We start from the raw sequence: 14053 nt of genomic DNA, 5'->3' as shown, positions 1-14053 counted from the left end.
AATGTGGGTGTGAAAGACCCCAAGCCTACTTCCACCCGCTCACATGTGGTGTTGATGTGTGTCATTGTAGTGTGCATTTAAAAAGAAAAACATGTGGGCAGGAGGGTCTGCCATACCCAAGAGAACCCTCAATGTCTACATGCATCTTAACCCTTAGAGGTAAGCACAGGCCCCAGAAGTTAGGTTAATAAAATACACTCCCTCTTGATGCCATGGAGCGCGCCCACCCCCAAGGCCCTACATGTGAATGTCATGAAAAATGCTATAAGTGCGAGTGTCTAAGTTGTACAATAAAATTGGGGCAGAGGCTGCCGTGGGACAGCAGATATGGAAAACCCTTGCGGCATTCCAACCATAAATAACGTTTAAGATGCATGGTGTGGAGAAGTCGCTTCACAGGTTAAATATTTCAGTTTTCTGAGAGTATAAATAAAAGTATTCTGCTCCTTCTTTCACAGAAAACCTGAGGTGCCTTTTCCAGTCATCTGAAACAGAGGAAGGAAGGTGATTTGGAAAAATAAACATGTTCTTCCTTTCTTTTGAATGTAAGCTGGTATGACTCAGATGAAATCCACTGAGAAATACATAATTCACTCACCAGCTGGCCTTTGCCTGTCACGATTGAAGACAGGCTCTTTGGCAGACAATGGCTTACTTAATAAACAGGAGGCAAGGAAGGTAGTCTGAACTGGGCATTGCACATATTTCCTATGCGAGGCACACAGGCTTACACAAAGTGAATAATGCTCTCACAAGAATAAAGTCAGACAGATTTATTGCTAAGTCAAAGGCTGGGATGAACATCTAGGATAGCTCTGTTGGGATGGTCTGTAAAATTCTCCAACTGATCTGAATCCATCCTGTCTACGGTAGATGTATTCTGATTGAACACGCATCTGATTGAACTGAGTGCCGGGTGATTAGATCAGCAGGCGCTGATTGGTTACCCTGTCTGACTGCAGCTGTGTTGATGTGTCACTCAGCGGCTGTGAGTTGGAAAGAGTCTTTCCTGGTGAAATTACAACTTTCAACAATAAAACTATAACCAAAGACTGTCACAGCAACTACACTCTGTAATTTGTACAGTGTCAATACAACCTCAAAAAAAAAGTGTACCTAACACATTTTAAAGGGATTGTGCCGACACAGCCCTGCGTGTTGTATCACTTCTAGGTTAACGAGAGAGACAGATGATTGGAATTAAAACAGTGTTCTAGCCATAACACTGTCATCATCTCACAACATTTACGCTGTGAAACTGAATTAAATTTACTTCAATGTCACAAAGATTGTGTTTGTTTTTATCTGAAAAACTAAAGCTAATCATACCTGAAGTTGATAATTTCACACTGGACAAAGTTTGTTTATAACAGTTTAAGATTCAGGAAACCTGTATTCTAGTCAGGAAAAAACAAAAGGACAATTTCAGTGCTTTCTTTACTTAGTATCAGACAAGCCAAAAAACAGCTGTCCATGGAAAAACCTTACCTGAACAGGCATACTCCAGACTGATCACATATTCATTAAAACACATCTTATGATTTGTACCACATGTGTGATATTTGTGAAAAGGCAAATTTGAAATACTTCCCAAATTTGGCTGAAATCCAGAGAAATGAATTGGATGCATCATCATACCTCTAAAAACCAAACCTAAACATAAACGAACACTGGAAGACTGATAAAATAAAAACAAAATTCTGTAAACTAGCCCACATGCTGTAAATCTTTGGAAAGATATAAAACAGGAAGCAAACTACAACATAGTCTAATTAGACTGCTAGAACTCAGAAATACATTAACTTAACACAGAAAATTTTATAATTTCAAGCAAAACTATCTCAAACAGAAACCATATAACACAGCAGAAAAATTCATAATAATGTAAAGTTCACATTGCACGAGGCGTTACTGCAGAGTAATGGCTCGTGGAACATGAACTGGCTCAGGCGGTCATCTCGCTCGCTCTGATTTACCATCCTGGATAAACTGCAGGACAGATGAGGATCTGCTATGAGCTCAATGATCATTTTTATTAATGAGCTGTGCTTTCCTTACTTGACAGTCAATTTAAATTGTGCACTTTTATCAGTCTTAAAAATAATAAAAAAACACAAAAAGCTAATTTAATCAAAATTCCAATAACTGCATGTTTGAAAATTCAACCTTATATGACATAATGAAAACAATCTACAAAAAACTTCAGATGCAGAAAAATACCATGCTGTGTTATAATTCGATCTGGATCGATTCATCCAGAAATGTATGAGACAAAATTAGGTGTCTTGGAAACTGAAAGGAAAAATGGAAACTACTGGAGAAATTTGAGCCATTGTGGGACATTTTGAGGAGTTTTGTTAAGCCTTGGGAAAACAAACAGATAACATTATGGCTTCTATAATTAAGTTATTGTCTATATATGATATATAAAGCTGAGAAACAGTCAGGATGTCATGAGATGATAATTCAATTCAGTTCAGTTTTATTTATATAGCGTTAATTCACAACACACGTCATCTCAAGGCACTTTACCAAGTCAATTAAATCGAATCATACAGATCTCAAGTCAGGTACATACATTCCAATTAATCCTAACTATGAAACAGTGCAGTTGGATTCAGTTTATTATTCAAATTGGTTAAAAGTTTTTCTATCTAAGAAAACCCAGCAGATTGCATTGAGTCAGAGACTTTCAGCATTCACTCCTCCTAGATGAGCATGGATGACAATCCTCACACCATCAGCAAAGTCAATACAGACCGTTATAGACGAGGACAAGAAGACGTATTATGGTTAATGAGAGGCATTGAGGCTACCAGATGTGGGAATGTCAGGGTTGATGTGATTTGATCAGTTGCCAGATTTCCAATTTTTTCCGAGCTTTTGGGTTTCTTTAGTCAGAGCAGCTCCGGACTTAGTGAAAGCAGAAGCGTCAGTCATGATAGAGGTAGTGGTAGAGGCTCATTAGTGCAGGAATGCGGGCCAACTGATAGAGAAGGTGCAGAGGGTGAGGTGGGTGCTCACCCCTCTGTTCTAGATGTGTTGGGACGGGGCCTTTCAGACAGGAGTCACGCATGCAGAGCCATGCAAATCCTGATCCTTGTTGAGCAAAAAAATGCTTGACAAATACAACAGCAACATGAAAGGAGGATTAGCCGATTAACTTCTTTACATTATGCTATGTCTACATTCTGTTGAGATGCATTGCTCTGCATAGCTTTCTTCCAGCAAGATTTACTTTGTAGCCTTTACCTTGTTGGTTTTTCTAGAGAGCAGACTTGGCAGCAGCTTATCAGACTGAATCCAAATGATCCTTCCATTTGACCAGTTATGCTGTCAAATCACATGTATCAGTAGGTGCACCTAATTATCCCACATGTCATGCCAAGCTGACCTACCAGCATGAGAACAGGCAACACAATTAAGAGTGGCAATAATTAAGGATACAGTATTTAACGCATGCTTTGAGCTTTGACCTCTAAAGTGCAGTCAAGTTTTAGGTCAAAAAGCACACAGCTCAATGTGCACAATGAGAGGAAAAAAGCCTGCATGCTGCGGAGAACTCTATCATATCAGCCGTGGCAGAATTTGACAGCTAACTCGCCCTGACAAGTAATGAAGGTACGAAATGATTCCCCACCTGAAGCTGAGCCAACATTCTGGTCCAAAGACTCAACCTATTATCTAATCAAGTTAATAGTGCTTATGATGAACAGCCATACAGTTCCCTGGTTTGTGATGAACTCTGAAGTCAGACAACTGGAATTAGCACAGTGCTGTTAATTAGCCAAAAACAAAGTTTATCAAGCTCTCATTGCTTTTGAAAGCAAACATCTACATTCCAGCAGAGTCTGTTTATGTGTCCAGACAGTCTGAAACATTTACCGTGCAGAATGGCACTAAAACTAAAACTAAAACACACATACTGACCTTACTCTGACATGAAATGACATGAAGAATAGGATTTCTCAAGGTTCTATTTAAACAGATGGTCCAGAGTATTTGAAGCTTCTGAGAAGTTATTAGTAGCAGTTCCCACATACATAATAATGCAGTATCGAGTTTGTTGAAAAGGTGAAACAATTCAAATTAAAAACGTTTAAAAGACTGTTCAGCTGATCAATATAACTTTGTTGTCATAGTCATATATACCAAAAATCACAATATGACTTTCTATTGCAGTTAGCATGATTGCTGATAATAAATCCATAGAACCTCAGTTCTGGAAAACTCCAAACTATCCTTTCGAGTCACATTAAAGATATTGGCAAAAAAACAAACCCTTTAAACCAAAATATGGGTCTGTTTTAAAGAAAATTCAATTTCAATACAGTTTTGTTTATATAGCGCCAATTCACGACACATGTCGTCTCAAGGCACTTTACAGATTCAATTCAATCGAATTATGCAGATTTCAAGTTGGGTACATACATTCCAATAAATACTAACAATCAAAAACTTGTGAAAATGCAAATTTACAAATAAATCAACACAGCTGTTAATAAAATCCACACACATACTGTGATAATCCTATCGTAAGCACAAAAAGACTTTGCCCTAATTATTAGTGTGTGTTTGGTGACCTCAATTATGAGAGGAATGAATGATGCTGCCAATGCCTTGTCCCCAGATGATGTCTTCAAATAGATGCTTATTAGATCTGGCAACAAGCTGTGCAGCTCTTTGTTGCTGCAGATATACACACTATAATATAAAATATTTCAATAAAACTAACAAAGAACCTTCAATAAACACATTGAGCAACTTAAAGACTAATTTATTTTCTTCAATAGTACCTCAAAAGTTCCCACTGATTTTCATCTATAAACTAGTGTTTCAAGTAATGTTTGATAGTTTCTTCCGTTTTTGGTGTATTTTTGTTCTCAACAGATTTTCTGCAAGATTTCAAGTTATACGTTTTACCTTATGAACCAATTGCAAAGAGCATAAAACAACATTATGACAAATACTGCTAAAACCGACCAATAGGAATTTGAAGTTGATGAGATGGACACAGCACGAAGTAGGGGGATAATAGTGAAGTAAAAAAAATTATTCAAGGTTTTATATTTTATTTTACAAACCAAATCTGAAATCCACTTCCATTGATACCACATTGTGCTGCAATTACAGATGCAGGTTTTTGGGGGTTTGTCTTCACATTTGCACATTTAGTTTTTAACTCTTCCTAAAGATCAATTGGATTTAGGCCTGGACTTTGACTGGGCCATTCTAGCATATGTATGTATTAATTTAAACCAGTTGTTGTCTTGCTGGAAAATCAACCTCCACCCCCGTCCCAAGTGTTCTGCAGCCTCTAACAGGGTTTCCTGTTGAAAAAAAGCATCCACACAGCATGATTCTGCCACCATGTTTGACCATTTGTATTTGATTCATTATCCTTCCACTTCACAATTATGTGAAGTGGATTATTATTGGGTTGATCTCATACAAAATCCAAATAAAATATCTTAAAGTTTGTACTTTTAATATGACAAAATGTGCAACAGTTAAAAGGACATGAGCACTTATGCAAGGCACTGAATTAATATTTTTGTCAGTTGAATGAATCCCATAAGATCAAGAAGAAAAAGTAACTGAAACTAGGCCCAGAACACATTAACCTGCAGTATCTCTTTCTGTTACAGGTGATGTTTTTAGTTGGTACCAGAACCAGTTCAGAATTGGCACAGCTTTAGAAGCAGATCTGAACTTGTTTGATTTTCACAGTCACTAAAGAGTCACTTCACTGTATTGGTTTAAATATTTCTTTAAGTGGGTTGGACCTACCTCTTATAAATTCCGTCATAATGTAAATGACCACAATGGAGACGTACCGTTTATTTGGACAAATCTTAGTGTTTGTCCTTCTTTTCCTGCAAACTATGGCTTAATATCAGCAGTCTAGTCAATAAAACAAAACAAAGCTGGTATCTGTTGACAGACTCTGCTAAGCCTGCTGCTACTTCAGACCACTGATGGGTATTTATGAAGGCTGAGTTTAAACAATATGGCTTTTAATTTTAAGTTTCTAAATTCAGACAAGCTAGAGGTTTCTGTATTTAGATTTAAACATTGTAGGAACTCAGTTCTGACCAGCTCGTTTACTCTGGAGGACATGTCTTTGGCCTCCACTCCTACATAGAGGTAGCTTGGAATTATTTCAGGCTAGCAGATATAGTCTAAATTGCTTAAAGAATAGACTTCCTTTCAACCTGTGCTATATTGTAAAACACTGGAATTAAATTCAATTCAAAAATACTTTATTAATCCCAAAGGGAAATTAAATTGTTGTATCTCATTATGAAGGTTTCTTCAAAGAACGTTACAGATGCTGATGGCTGTGGGCAGGAAGGATCTCCTGTAGCGCTCCGTCTTACAGCAGATCTGAAGAAGCAACAGACTGAAGACACTGTTGTTGTAGGACAGTCTCATGAAGAGGATGCTGAGGGTTCTCCATAATGTTCTTCATTTTATGAAGAATCCTTCTTTGCACAATGATTTCCAGAGGTTCCAGAGGAGTCCCCAGAACAGAACCAGCTTTCTTTATCAGCTTGTTGAGCTTTTTTAAGTCCCTGGTTCTGATGCTGCTTCCCCAGCAGATGATGGCAGAAGAGATCACACTTTCCACAACAGACTTATAGAAGATATGCAGCATCTTGCTGCAAACACCAAAGGACCTAAGCTTCCTCAAGAAGTACAGTCTGCTCTGTCCCTTCTTGTAGATGGCTTCACAGTTGTATCTCCACTTCAGTCTGTTGTCCAGGTGAACACCGAGGTATTTATACTCCTCCACCACCTCCACTTCTTCTCCCATGATAGTAATAGTTTTTGACTTATTCCTGTTTCTCTTAAAATCTACAATCATCTCCTTTGTTTTATTCACCTTCAAAATGAGATGATTGTTTCCACACCATGCCACAAAGCGGTCCACCACCTTCCTGTACTCATCTTCTTATCCATCTCTGATCCACCCCACAACTGCTGAATCATCTGAGTATTTCTGCATTTGACAGGAGTCTGTCTTGTACTGGAAGTCTAAGGTGTACAGAGTGAAGAGGAATGGTGAGAGTACAGTCCCCTGTGGTGCTCCTGTGCTGCTGACTACCTGGTTAGACTCACAACCCTTCAGTCTCACAAACTGTGGTCTGTTTGTCAGATAGTCTTTGATCCAGGAGATTGTTGAGGCCTCCACCTGAGTCTTCTGGAGTTTCTGACAAAGCAAATCAGGTTGAATTGTGTTAAATGCATTGGAGAAATCAAAGAACATGATCCTCACAGTGCTACTGGCTTTGTCCAGAAGACAGTGGGTTTGTTGAAGCAGGTGTATGATGGCATCTTCAACTCCAACTCCACAGCGATAAGCAAACTGAAGGGGGTCCTGATAGTTTATTGTTTGCTTACTCAGGTGGGCCAACAGGAGTCTCTCTAGGACCTTCATGATGTGGGATCTCAGGGCAACAGGTCTATAGTCATTGAGGACTGATGGGTGAGTTTTCTTTGGTACCGGAACAAGACAGGAGGTCTTCCACAACAGCGGAACCTTCTTCTGGGCCAGGCTAAGGTTGAAGAGGTCCTGCAGAATCCCACAGAGCTGCTCTGCACAGGCCTTCAGGACTCTAGGGCCGACACAACCTGGACCTGCAGCCTTATTCTGGTTCAGTCTCTCCAGTTGTTTTTTTTAACTGACTTCTTGAGACACACAGGTGGAAGGGGGAGGCAAAGGAAGCATCAGCATCTTCTGATTTGGTTGAAGGGAAACATGTAGAAGCAGAAGGGTCTATAGCTGAGGTGGAAGATAAAACATTTGAGGTGTTACTGGACAGCTGTGGGTCCTGTGGGTCAAAGGAGGGTGGGATGTCTGTCTGGCTGTGAGCAGGAGAGGAGGATGCGAAGCTGGTTTCTGAACTGAACCTATTGAAGAATGTCTTCAGTTCATTGGTTCTGTCCAGACCTCCATTGGTCTGATCATCCTTCTGCTTGAACCCTGTGATCTTCTTCAGCCCTGACCACACAGGTCTAATATTGTTTTGCTGGAGCTTGCTCTCCAGCTTCTTCTTGTACACCTCCTTGCTGTCTTTTATCTTGACTTTAAGTTGCTTCTGTATACTCCTCAATAATTCTCTGTCTGCCTCTCTGAAGGCTCTTTTTTTCTTGTTAAGCAGGTCCTTCAGGTCACTGGTGATCCAGGGTTTGTTATTGGGGAAGCATCTCACGGTTCTGGTGGGGATGATAAGATCCTTTTTCTAAAGTGATGAAGACGAATTAGTTAATGGATCTGTTAACTCTATGCTCATTACTTATGTTCTATTTTTATGATGAGATAAAAAGACTACCAGCATATACAGTATTTACCAAAATGTTAAACAAAATGGTAGATTACCAAAAAATACCCTTTTAGAGCTTATGTGTTTATTGTGTTTCATTTATCTAAAAACTACAGTGGAAAAGCTGCATACTATACTTTTACAGGGTATTATTTCTTGAGCCTTCATCTTCACCTCTGCACCTGACCGTAAAAATAATAAATAGCACAATCCTATTTATTGTCCTTTTTCACATTAGTTTTCTTGTTTAACTCCTAACAACAATGTTCCTGGACAAATCTACAAACAGAGCTCAACTGGATCCTTAGGATGAGTGAAGGACTGTAACTCTGTTGGCTATCTTGCCGTGTATGTTGGTGCACTGTAAAACATGTTTTGTGAGGGTTACAGCATAAAAAAACTATGAGAGTGAATAAATGAGAGGGCTGTAGACAAGAGATGTCCTCCCATTCTGAGACTTGGACAACTTTTGCAAGATAGAGTGGGCAACTATTACTGAGTCAAGAAGTGGGATGTGAAAAACACTGAATTCTGAAGTTAAATCAGAAGGTGCTTCAACAAACTATTAGCTTAAATTTGTGTGCACTGATGAGACCAGGCTATCACACATTTCTACCTTCCAACTGACAGGTTTGTTCTTCAGTTAAATTGTACAGTATATATGCTGCATTATATGCCTCTTTCTGGAAAATTATGCTGATAGTGAGGCAGTACATTTTAGATTATTCCAAACCCTCAGGGTGGAATCTTTGAGGTTGCAGGATGCAAAGCATCATGTTTCAGTCATCTCAATATCCATTAGAGTTGTTTGCCAAAACAACATACTCATAAGAAAAATCACTTCAGACTCGATGGAAATGTGCAGCCGTAACAGATTATCAGTGAATCCCAGGCGTTCACCTTTAACCTCTGTGACAAAGAGAGTGAATGCTATCGTCAAACCGTTAATGTCAAAATGTTTTTCAGTGTTTACGTTCCGACGCACAAACAACAGCAACCACAAACCCCCAAAATATGTTTATCACAGATTGTAAGCATGAGGGAACTGAGACACACACAGCTTCATGGAGATTTAATGTGCCAGCCTTATTAAATGAAAATCAGATAATAATACGTTTCTCTGAAGTTTGGAGCGGGTTCACACACAGACAGCCATAATATCTTTGGGTGCCAACTGCTGGGTGGGAGGGTCCCAAATAAATTAACCATTGTTTTAAAAAGCCCATAAATATATTTTTTTTATCACTCCAATTCTAATTTATATTTTGTAAACAGCCAAAACTTTAACTAGTTCAACTATTAATTAATGTGGACTTGTTGAGTGTGACATGAATGGGAGTTTTGCAGAGGACTAGTAAAAGTTAAAATAAAGCAGTTACTGGTTGCTGCTGTGCAACTAAATAAGATCAGTGCAACATCTGAAAGTTTCATTGTGCCAGTAAAATAAATAAACCTTTAACGTTTTCTAATCCTTAACATTGCATCTTTCAGTCTTCCTCATCACTTTTAAACTGCTAAGTGAAGCAGCAATGGTTCCGCAGCTCTCCATAGGTTTGATCTACCAAGAGACTTCCTCAAATCTCAGACATTAGTGGAAACACGGTTGAAATTAATGTTGAAGTTCTAGAGGATAAAGGTTCTGGGTAGGTATAATTAAAAGACAGCGTAGGTTCTATTTAGGTGCTTCATAGCCCAGTGCATGGTTTTATGAACTGCTCCCCCTGGTAGTGTTGAAACTCCTTAGCTGTTACTCTTCAACTCTGGACCAACCAATTTACGTGATGTCTATGTGTTCCTGGTCTTTTCTGTCACATATTTGGACTGAACATTTCTACTTTGCTGCAGATTTGATTTAATATTTTTTTCATCAAGTAGATTTTCTCTACTCCTCCTCCTCCTTCATGTAGGTGTTGGTTGATTGCCAAATCACCCTCCGCTTACCTTCATACTAGGCAGGGACCAGTTACTATTATTAAAGTATGCCATGGTTTAAAAACTGTTGTGGTTCAACACTGCTGTTCTCTGGCTTCATGGAGACCAGAAAAATACAACAGTGCCCCTCCCCAGCCTGTTTCTCCGCACTGCAGGTCAGCTGGCTGAAAGACGGTTGTTACTTTTCCCACATTAGCCAGAAAGACAAATTTAGCTGTTTCAAAAGATTTCTGGTTGTGCAAAACACAGACAGTCACTGTGTGAAAACAAAGTAGCGCCACCTGTAATTCTAATTAAGGTAATGCAGTTTTTCCTCTGTCCCTTATTAATGCTAGTTTTATCAGTCTCATTACAATGACTGTAATGATGCACTCTATCGATGCTATAAATGGTGTACAGCTCATAACCTGACACTTTTTTAAATGTTTAGTTTCCTGACACATGGTTATTTTTTGCTCACATCATGTTTGTGAGGGATGACAAGAAATGAGGAGAGAGGAGAGGGAAAAGCAAATGAATTGCTTCTCTTTTCTTTTCACTGAAAATGATCATTTCTGTGGGGTCAAAAGAAAACAACATTCTGGAATGTTGTCATTGGAAACTCCCAGATCTTGAGCAGTGAAATTTAGTTCATTAGGTTTCCTACTTCCAACTCAGTGCTATACAGTCTGGGTAAAAATGAGTTTAAATGGTACTTAATTGCAAAATGATTTTAAATACTTTGATCCAATATAAATTGGATCTAATATAAATCATTTTCGTGCCTCCCGAAAGCAAAGACATTAGGTACAGAGTGCATGGAATTGGAATTTCATGGAGTCCCTATTTAAACATCAGTGCCACCACATACTTTTTCTGCTGTAAAAGGTTACACTATGATGACAGCTGACACTGTTATAACTGGCATACAGAATATCCTTCAATGTGTGAGAGCGAACTGAAATATGGGCTGCAGCGTCAGCTATAACTGAAGCGTCTATTTCAAACCCTGTGTTGTTACTTTGAGATTAACAGATCTATCAATTAGGCTTTGTTTCCCACTCTATTTGCAATTTACTGGCTGTTTACTTAATATGGTGCAGCTTGTGACAGTCAGTAACCAGATTAACAAGATCAGCTTGTTCCATCACATGTCCATTGTTTATAATATTAGCCAAGATATTTGTGGTGCTCTTGAAAAGCTTGGTTTTACTTTACAAGCTTGCATCACCACTTTGCACTTTGTCACATTTGTACCAGTACAGGAACAAGGTTAAGTGGATTTTAATGGGGTTTTATGTGTAAGATCAACACAAAGTACTGCATAAACCTGTAATTATTGTATCGTTCACCATTATCGTGATTATAATTTTGATTTGTTGTGATCATGATGAACTCTAACTGATATGTGCAAACCCCAAAAACTAAGAGTATGGTTGGCATGCTTACTTTTACTGTTTTTTCATTGTTGGTTCAATAGGTGCTTCAATTTATTTTTTTTATTGCCTCACTTTTCATTATTGCAAAAAATACCACAAAATATCAGATTAGTGTGGATTTTTAGTTTACTCTAATACCTCCAAATAAAATCCAGTTCAACCAACTGCCTTCAGACATTAACTAATTAGTAAACAAAATTTCTTGTGTGTGATTTAAAGGATGTTTAAAGCAGTGTTTCGTTATACAACAATATTCCAAGCTTTGAACATCTCACAGAGCTCTGTTCAGTGGTAACTCTGGAGGAGCTGCAGAGATCCACTCAGGTGGGTGAATCTGTTGACAGGAAAACTGTTTGTTGTGTACCTTTAAAATCTGGCAATCCCCATGATGAACACAATGGTGGCAGCAACATGTAGGGGAAGCTTTTCTTTAGCAAGAGTAGGGAAGATGGCACAAGTTGAAGTGAAGAGGGATGGAGCTAAATTCAGGATAATCCTGAAAGAAAACATGTTAGAGGCTGCAAAAGACTTGCTACTAGGGCAGACATTCACCATCAGCCAGGACGACAATCGTAAACTTATAGCCAGAGCTTAATAGAAATTGATGCCCCACTTTTGTGTTAAAAAAAAAGTAAAACCATGTATCATTTCTTCTTATCATACTTTAAAATTCTGCAATACTTTGTGTTGTTTTTTCCCATAAAATCACAATAAAGTACATTGAGAATGCAAAATGACATTATGTTAAAAAAACAAACAATAAAACGGTAGGAATATTTATGTATGGCATCGTAGGTCACCTCTGACCTATTTTCCAATAAACACAGCTAAATCTAAAGTGGACTCAAATGGTTACCTTCACTTCAGAGATGTGACCGCTGTCTCTTTCTTGTTTTCTTGCTCCCCTGATTATCTATGTTCTCTAAAAGATTGTTGAAAGATACTAATACTAACTTTACCCCAGACTGCATCCCGACGGTCTCTAAAAAACAATATTAACCCAAAGAGATGAGGCCCTTGATAACTTTGCAAAATGGCTATCATTGATCAAAAGACACACTTTTTCTATTCTGAATCTTATAAACTGTTTCCAGTTTTGAATTGAATGGCAGATGTTTTTCAGGGTGAAGTAACTCAGGTTTTATGTTAACTGTGCCTCTAAGGTTTTCTGCAGATTTTGGCAAAAGATTTCTCAGGTATACTGAGCATGCTGCTTCAAGAAGCCATGTTTCTCCACAACAAACTGGGAAATTCCTTTTGTACTGCTGGGAAAAAGTACAAATACAAGCTGATGTCAAGAGATTTAAGCCTGAGGCTGCAAACTGCTCAGCACCACTGCTGTGAATCCAGCTACTGCTTTTCTAAAGGCTCTAACTCTTTGCTGAACTGCAATGAAGCTGATGTTACCTCCAGGATTAGCTCTAAAGCAGACATCTGCTGACAGCAACCCCATGTAATATACAGTCCATGTTTTTCCCCCTGTGTGTGTGTTATTGGAGCTGAATTAGGATGAGGGAGAGTGAGGGGTTACTGCAGTCCAGCAGCTGTACAAACACCGCCAGCCTGATATTGCACTAACCCCACTGGGTGCCATCTCCACTGGCACCGGGCCTGCGCACAGTGGAGATGCAATTATCTAGATCTGTGTCACACAAAAGCTCTCATTTCGGGATTATCTCCAAAAACAACATAGACAAACAAACATAACCATCGGCTGGGTTTAAGCAGAAAATGTTCAGGTGCGGAGATGTTCGGTCACCTTGACAGAGGGAGGTTATTCAGGTGAGAGGTGAAGAAGCGTGTGTTTAGTTTGCATACAATCAGGCGTGCTGACTCTATGAAAATAAAAGCGCTGTCTTACCTTGCTCTGTGAGGACGCGCCCTTGCACAACACCAGCACACAGACCAACAAGTTCGTGTATTTCCACATTTTCTCAGGGCGTCTGAACATGAAGTGCAGAAGTCTCAGCGATCAGTCCGAATGCTGGAGCGGTGAGTCTATCTGAACTCCATCTCCGCCTCATGCAGGTGACGGTGCTTCAGGAACGCACAGCGCAGATCTCTGCATGCCACTGGTGCGCGCTCTGAGGTGCGTCTGCCTTCAGCCGAGCTCACCACCGTCCCGTGTCCTCCACAGAGGGAGGGCTTTAACTCTCTCTCTTACACCCCCCCCCACCCCACACACACACATCTGTGTTTTATTATCTTTATGAAGACTTTTTAGTTACTTCCATTGACTTCCATTCATTCTCACTGATTTCTAGGGCCTGACCCTACTGACCCTAACCCTAACCATAACTCAATTCATATCCTAGTGCTAAACCTGACCCCTAATAGCGCAATTTTGAAAAGCGAGGACCAGGAATATATCCTCAC

At 39.2% G+C, this 14053-nt stretch overlaps 1 protein-coding gene across 1 annotated transcript in view; it reads right to left on the bottom strand.

The window, feature by feature from the left end:
• LOC124877134 (olfactomedin-like protein 2A) overlaps positions 1-13786 on the bottom strand; it is a 35146-nt gene extending 21360 nt beyond the window's left edge. Inside the window, exon 1 of the mRNA XM_047380155.1 lies at positions 13539-13786. Within this exon, the coding sequence (XP_047236111.1) occupies positions 13539-13628 (90 nt within the window). The 5' untranslated portion in view covers positions 13629-13786. The remainder of the gene's footprint in view (positions 1-13538) is intronic.
• Between the last annotated feature and the right edge of the window lie 267 nt (positions 13787-14053).

Source organism: Girardinichthys multiradiatus, chromosome 12 (assembly GCF_021462225.1).
Source record: "Girardinichthys multiradiatus isolate DD_20200921_A chromosome 12, DD_fGirMul_XY1, whole genome shotgun sequence".
Taxonomy (NCBI): domain Eukaryota; kingdom Metazoa; phylum Chordata; class Actinopteri; order Cyprinodontiformes; family Goodeidae; genus Girardinichthys; species Girardinichthys multiradiatus.
Note: the sequence above shows the minus strand (reverse complement) of the source record. Positions and strands in the feature narration are given on the sequence as shown.